Raw genomic sequence first — 7,995 nt, 5'->3', positions numbered from 1 at the left:
CTGTCACAGAATTTGGGAGGACATGGCTGCTGCTTTGTACTGCAATGAAGGACAGAGCTGTGCCATCAGAACACACTAGTATTAAGAAAATAAATAATAGGAGACTGTAAGCAAATAACTCGCTCCTATATATGACATGTAAGATAAATTACTCCCAAATGAGCATTGCAAAGATATTGCAGAAGACAATCCTTGACCATAAAGAGACACAAGGCCCGATAACACTTTTACATACATCTGAACTTTGCTTGGTTGGGATTCACTTCATATGTAGCGAATACCAGGTAGATGCAAAGGGAAACCCCAAAACCCAGCAAGCGGCAGAGTTTGGACAGAGGCAAGGTGATGCTACTAATCGCCTGTAATAAATGATTACTACAGATGTGTTTTTCCGCAACAGCCCTATAGTCACACATCAAAACCTGAGGAGATTGCTCTATAACAAAATACAGTATGCAACAAAGTTAGGCACCAGTCCAAGAACATAAATTACTTTTATATACAGATGTGACATTAACCCATTGAGTGTCATATTGATACATACGCCATTGGCACGACACACAAATGTCAAAGGATGTGCTCCTTCAGTGTTTGCGCAATGCCTAAACAAACACGTCTATGGCATATAAGAGACACCCCAGCATTTAAAGGTTTAAGGGCTGGATCCCGAAAACATTTTTGCCTTGCACCATTACACCTCATTTGTGGTAAATACACCAATGCTTTATCAACGTATCATTCAAGTAGATTTTCGTAGGTGGTAATTTGTGACAAGAATACTTGTACATAATCGTTGAGTTTCATTTTGTTGTGGTCATGTGTTGTTTTTTTTAGCTGTTGTGTTATCTTATTGCATTTTGCTGTTGTGGTGTACTGTGGGTGTTGTGTTGTGTTGTGTTCTCTTTTGACTGTTTTGTTGTGCTGTGCCCAGTTATATTATGAAGTATTGCCATTTTCCTTTGTGCTATACTAATATGTTGTGTTCAGTAATTACTTTAGATAATGATTGGTAGACAATTTCCAGCCCAAGTTAGCACTTCAGGTAAAGATCCATTGATAAACAAGCATTGACCACTAAGTTAAAAATACACAGCTTCTCTTCCTATTTAAGACAACAACCAGACCAACAGAGACCGTGCCTTAAATTGGCACTTCCGCTTCTCACTTTATGTGATATGTCCTTATGGCTGTCTACATAGGGAGAGTAAATGCATTGACAAGACTTCCAATAGTTAAAAAATGTCTACGGTACCAGACAAATCATATTGTTCCATTTCATTCTGTATTGCAGATTTTTTGGTATATGAACCTTTTCAGGGCCTGTCTGCATGGCATTTTGTAGGCACTACACTGCATCCTTGAAGAGTACTTGTGTCGAGGAAGCTGATGATGTAAAATTAGGGATCATAGTCACGAATGAGCATTTCCCACTCACAGGGCGCCGGGGCATTTGCCACACACAGGGGTATAAGCGAATTCCATTCTTAACTTTTCATTTGACGATTCTTGTTGGAGGTGGGTTATGACTTCTAACATATGTGTTCCCCCGTGGGTGCTCATGAGAAGGGAATCGTCAATATTTACACAGAAACCAAACCACAGGGAAGGGAAACGTTCCCAAAACGGAAGGTTTGGAAATGGCTGCAAGGTATAGTGCTGTTCGTCACACGTCAGGCGGAGACATTCTGCAAAACAGAAAAATGTGAATTTATTTGCTGGTTTACCACATGCACATATACAGTACTTCTGTGCCATACGTGTATGACATATTTTGAAAAAAGGTCAATGTGCAATTCCTTCTTTCCTCTGGGAATGGTAATTGTTAACTTGAGTGTGGTTCAACTGATTTGAGTATTTACTTGTCCAACAAGTGCCTTCTTCACGTATGGTGTTCCAGAATCAGAAACATTTGACATTTAAAGATTGAATTTACTTACCATGCTTGGAATCGACAAGTGTGTCAGATTTTCTGTGTTGGGAGGGACAGTCGGCGGCCACCTATATTGTCTCTTTTCGGGTATGTACAAACCTTTCCAATGGTTTCTCACACCCAGTTTATGCACAGAACGGCCAAATAGGCGGACAAAAGTTTGCAAATTATGTGTGAAAAATCCACAGATACTCCCATGTTTATGTGGATGAAGGCACAAAGATTTATGAACATGGAAAGATAAAAGAAAGGCAAAAACCCATGTGCAAATGAACATACATTATCACACTACTTTATTCGGCTACAATGAGCCATAAAAGCGCATAGAAAAACAATAAGAATATAGTTATATAACCAATGGCGGAACACAAACAAAACATATTAAATAATACAAGCAAAAGAAAAAAATATGATCATTATTACACAGACATGAGTAGCAGGAGCCACATATTCAATGTATCAATATCTCATTGTAGCCTACATGACTATTATTATAAAAACATTCATTATGGCATAACACACCTCTAGGCTCCCTAGATATGATAAATATTCAGAAATCTCAAAATACTTTGTTTCAGCAGATTTGCCTTAAAACATGAGTATAAAAGACACATTAAAATCTTAAAATTCAAAATAAATAAGATATAAAACAATTTAGGGTTCCAGGATTACTAGAGGTGTGGGCGTGGTTATTGAGCCAGGTAATTAAAGCAACCTACATCAAGGTGTGCTTCGCCATTACCTAATTACAAAACCTGGATTTTTGGACAGCTGGACAGACTGGGAGACCTGACCTTGGACACACTTTATGCCTTATTTCGACTTAAACAATAAGGACCTCACTTATGAGAAGTGACGCATTGCTGCGTGAAGCAGCGATGTGTCACTTCTCAGTGCGCCCTCCTTGCGACATGATGGATGCATCATATTTACTGTACGATGCATCATGTCACAAGGAGTTACAGAAACGTCAGTATTTCGGACGTATCTGTCGGCGCAAAAGTGACGCATTGCTGAAGTGTGACACAAAAGTGACGCAACTCCAGCAATGTGTCCTTTAACATGGGGCAAGTCCCATGTGAATGTGCCTGCGTCAGTCTTACGCCTGCTATGAGGCAGGCATAAGATATTGACGCATTTGCGTCCTAGAAGTGACGCAGTAAAATCTCATAGATTTCACTACGTCACTTCTACAAGGCTTCTACTTGCGTCAGAACGCCCACCATGCATACATTTTACCTGGCACAGGTATAATGTGCAGCAGGGGTTTAAAAAGTGACTCATCTACCTAGATGCGTCACTTTGTAAATATGACGCAACATGGCACATTTTTACCCTGCTGGTGCGTCACAAAAAGTTACGCACCTGCAGAACAAAAGTGATGCAAGGGCTCATAAATAAGCCCCTAAATTTCGAGACACAGCAAAAGCTGAACTCGGTTTAGTGTCTGATTTTGAACAAACATAGAGCTTCAGCAAATTTCCTCACCCCCCAAGGTTGTGGCAAGTCGGTACAAGCCATTTTCTTCTACCTGTCTGATAGGCAGGTCAGAAGGACAAAGCATGGCCTTCAGTTTTCTCTCTGTTTAAATGAACATACAATTTGCTGGAGCAAGTATACAGAGTAGGGAGTACTTTCCTTGAACCTTACCTACCATTGCCTACATTTCCAGGTGCAATCCTGACCATTGTAGAGTGCCCAAATATGCACAAATTGTAGGGTAACGGTGCAATTCATAGATTTACACGTGTTTTTGTAAATCAGACTAGAATGTGCTGGTTTCTTGATATGGCTAACCTCTGATTTTTAGCCATTAATGTCAGTTTAGTAGAATTAAAGCATTTCCAAAGCAAAGTCTACACTGCGAATAGTCAATTGTAGCTATTTATAAATGAATTGGATTTCACCCCAGAATCAAAGCTGATAATGTGCAAAGTCTCACTGTTGAAATTCCTCTTCGTACTGCTTTAGAGTCCAAGCTCATCCTTTGGACAATTTCATAAGCTAAGATGTCGGGCCTGAATCACCCAGTTGGAAATGGCCACTATGATTTTAGTCCCTTCTTGGACAGATTGAAAACCTCTACCAACTAGAGAACCAATTTTTAACACATTCATTTAACATACTTTTGAAATGTCTGCGTTGTGGCATCCCCCCACCCCTCCTCCAGAATTACTCCTGCAGAAAATTGAGAAACCTTCCCCATACATCTCTGAAATCTGGTGGTGTTCCATACCCTGTACCATCCTCTGAACATACTTCCTTCTCCCGTAGGAGAGTTTACATGTGATTATAGGGGGAGAATGGCATGCAAAATGTCTGGATTTTGGGGTGTCCAAGCTGCGGCAGATGTCATTCCTTCCACCAAGCCCTAATTTTTAACGTTCAATTATGGAATCGTCTTCCAAAGGCAAGTTACATTTGCGGTTGAAAAAAATATAAAACGTTTCATCTGTGAATCTGTTTTTTTTTTGTTTACCGGTCGGTAATTAAATATTTTGACTACCAAAGTGACACTTAGGTGTGTAACACGATTTGAGAATTGTGTGCTAGGTCACTTAAATTGCACTTTGCAATTGTCAAACCTATCTGAAAGATGTTAATCACAAACTTATGCTGTAGAATTTGGTGCTCAGGGCTGGACAAGTGAAACAAATTATGCAAAAAGAAGACATTGGAATGAGCACAGTTAAAGTCACATTTTTCATTAAAAGGTGCACGCCTCGAGACATTACTGGAGCCCAACAACTGATAAAAGAATCTTTTAGAGAAATCTGTCTTTCGCTGGAGTAAGGCATGTGTAAAGGGACAATGCCTTTATGTGGACCCTGAAGCTAAAAAAAAGGGGATGTCCAAGTGTTCCTGTTCCTTGATTGTGAGTTGAAATGCATTCACAGGGGGTGGAGGGATGGAGTGGAGGTTCATTGTTGTTTGTTTCTATACGGGCAATGTGTATATTGACCTTAGCATTTGAATGTGGCGTAATACAAAATGAGGCCCCCGCACAGAATGTGATGAGGGGCACCTGAGTTTCCCGATTCACACAATTATTCATTGACCTTTGGCTCAATGGAGCCCCCTTAAAAGGCTAGAGGGCTCCCCACTTCCACCCCTGCACTGCAGGAGCCTGTGTTATGCCCCTGAATGTAGGGCCTTTTCCATGTTATCCAAGGTGTAAAAGGCAAATTCCTTTCAGGACATTGGTCTATATCAGGCTTCTTCAACCAGTAGCTAGCTCGTGAGCTACTGGTAGCTTTTTAACTACCTGTGAGTAACTCTTCTGTGTACAGCCCAGCATACCAAATTAGAAACTTTTGCTTGGTTGAAATAATATATGTATGCCAAAATTGAAAAGTGTGCACTTGAGGCGAAAATGTGTGTATTTTCAGAACCCATAATTTCTAACATATATTTAAAGCTGATATTTGAATGATAACTCATGCAGCATCTGGAGACTTATTACTAAAATGATTCCCTTTGTGCTAGGGGGCATTGCGGCTGTGGCTGTTCCGTATTATCCTTGTAGAGGTATTCCAAAAATGACTAAGGGCTAGATGTAGGTAAATCATTTTTACTGATTCTAAAATACAGAATTTTACCGATTCGGTATTTTAGAATCGGTAAATCTGATGTAGGTAAATATTCGGTATTTTTTACTGCATCCGTAAGATTCGGTAATTACCGAATCGGTATTTACCGATTCGGTAATTGACATTTATTCCTATGGGCCTTGAGGCCCATAGGAATGAATGTCAATTACCGAATTGGTAAATACTGATTCGGTAATTACCGAAAAATTCAAGGGTGGCAGGGTGTCACTTTGACACCCTGTTGCACCCCTGATTAGTGCTTGTGTGCCATGTGGCACACATACATGCCCTTATGGCATGTATGTGCCCTAAGGGCATACATGCCCTTAGGGCATGTATGTGTGCCACATGGCACAGGTGTAAATGCACATATGTGCATTTACATTGGAATTCGTTATTTTCCACCAACTAATAGTTGGTGGTAAATAACGAATCCTGAAAGCACTGTAGCACTCATTGCAGATTCGGAAATTTTACCGAATCGGTAAATTTACCGATTCGGTAAAATTAACGATTCAGTAAAATACTGATTCGGTAAAATTACAGAATCTGCATTTTCTTATGCCCCTACATCTCAGTATCCAAATACCGGTCGGTAACTGCCGAAAATCTGTATTTTCGGCCGTTACCGACCGGTATTTGGATACCTACATCTGGCCCTAAGCCTTTTTTACATTACTGCTGGCAATCCTGTACAGAGGTGATCATGGCTGATAATCATACATACGCTGGCCACAAAGCTCAGGATGATTTTCGTGGAATTAAAGTAGCCCTCATTAGTAAAAAGGTTGGAGACCCCTGGTCCATATATACCTAGAGGGAGGGGAACAAATTCTCATTAGGTAAAATATCAGTTGAAACCAATATTCGCTTTCAGACAGGAATCACCAGCCCCGTGATTCCATTGAAATATTCTTTAAAGTAATCCAGTGGGGGACTAAAATCCTTTATGTCAGATTCTGGCTCCAGTAGAACCATATGCGGACTGGGGCGCTGGAAATTCCACCAGCGTTTACTTGTCACTGTTTTGGGGTGAGAAATAGAAATGCTTAACTGCACCCCCAATTTGTTAAGAAGCGAAACAGCTATTCTGTTTTACTCGTTCAGAGTGCCTCGTGGCTAGGTGCACTTCCTCTGAAAGGCTTACTTGTATATCTGTGTTCCAAGGCCTTTTCTGGCGAATATGACACCCACACCTCAGGTATGGTGCTGCAGTTATTTGCTTTGAATGAGTGATATATCGAGTTGATAAGTGCCTGAATGAATGAATGCATGAAGGAATAAATAAACATATCATGTGGATCTGCAAGCTCAACCCAGTTGCTTCATCAAGACTCATGAAGTTTTCTCCGGAATAATTTGTGCTCTGTATACTGGTATTTATTTAATTTTAGTCAGACGCAGTAAACAATCGTTACCCCTCCCTTTCTCAAGGTTAAATAAAAGTCACCATACCTGAAACGAAACTTATCTTGTGAAGAAGCCAATGACGTAGGAGCAGAAGCCGTGCAGCGACTCCCAGCAGTGCTCCTCTGCAAGCTTCATGGCCTTGGCGTCGCTTGATGTCTCAGTTGGCTTGGCGGTAGAAGCTGTGGTTGGCTTGGGCTTGGCAGGTTTTTTCCCCTTCCCTGGCGGCGGTGGCGTTTTCTGAGCAGGCTTTGGCTGCTTGGCAGCATCTGCTGGCTGAGGAGCACTTGGGCTGGCAGCCACCTGCTTCATTTCAGCATCAGCCGGCGCTTTTGGGCACATGCTGGGCTTCAGAACCTTCGGCTCACATGCATTGGCGACCTTCTTTAGCTCGAGGCTAATCTGGGTCCAATAAAGCTTCGGGTTGTTGTTGAAATTCCGGCAAAAAGATGGCTTCCCAGTGTACTCGCACCAGTAGGTCTTGCCTTGACCTTTGCACTCAACGCGCAGCTTCATTTCCCCGTGGCCACTGGGCAGCAAAGTGCACGAGTCCTTGGCTTTGGTCTGAAATGGAATCTGTCCTTCGGCATTGCTCCTTTTCTTGGGCTTCACCTTCTGCCCTTCAGCTCCCAGGTAGCAAGCAGCAACCACGAGAAGCAAGGCTGCAGCCCTCATGACGCAGCTCGGACTCAAAGACTGTTCTCGAACGCTGGAAACAGGACGAAGGCAGCCTGCACTTGGCTGCTCGCGGTTTATATGCCGCTGGACAAAGAAGCCCTTCTCTGGGATGATGGAGCTTGGTGTGTTTGGAGTACTGTGGCCGGTGCAAGAACGCTCCTGTGATTTATAGCTCAAAGCTGCATTGTATAACTCCTGTAACCTCACAGTGAGGAACAAGACGCGTCTTGCTCCCTGCAGCAGCACAGCTGTATAACTCAGAGCACATTGATGCTCCGTACACATACATGTCATGGATTCAGATTTCCTGATATGAAATATTTTTCATTTCCACTCTGTCCTGCAGCTGTCTTCGTGCCAGGTCTTGTACGGACAAACTGTACAACTTTT

At 41.9% G+C, this 7,995-nt stretch overlaps 1 protein-coding gene across 1 annotated transcript; it reads right to left on the bottom strand.

Moving 5' to 3' along the window:
* Positions 1 to 480: 480 nt before the first annotated feature.
* On the bottom strand, positions 481 to 7,759 carry FGFBP2 (fibroblast growth factor binding protein 2). The gene is made up of 2 exons (XM_078678447.1): positions 6,976 to 7,759; positions 481 to 1,685 (listed from the first exon to the last, which is right to left on the bottom strand). The coding sequence occupies exon 1, from the start codon at positions 7,600 to 7,602 to the stop codon at positions 6,988 to 6,990; it is 615 nt and encodes a 204-aa protein (XP_078534573.1). The 5' UTR covers positions 7,603 to 7,759; the 3' UTR covers positions 481 to 1,685; positions 6,976 to 6,987.
* Between the last annotated feature and the right edge of the window lie 236 nt (positions 7,760 to 7,995).

This window comes from Lissotriton helveticus, chromosome 2_2 (assembly GCF_964261635.1).
Source record: "Lissotriton helveticus chromosome 2_2, aLisHel1.1, whole genome shotgun sequence".
Classification (NCBI taxonomy): Eukaryota; Metazoa; Chordata; class Amphibia; order Caudata; family Salamandridae; genus Lissotriton; species Lissotriton helveticus.
This window is presented reverse-complemented; position numbering and strand designations above follow the sequence as displayed.

Coding starts and splice junctions, on each gene's coding strand:
- FGFBP2 (XM_078678447.1), bottom strand. CDS start 7,602: ATGAGGGCTGCAGCCTTGCTTCTCGTGGTTGCTGCTTGCTACCTGGGA.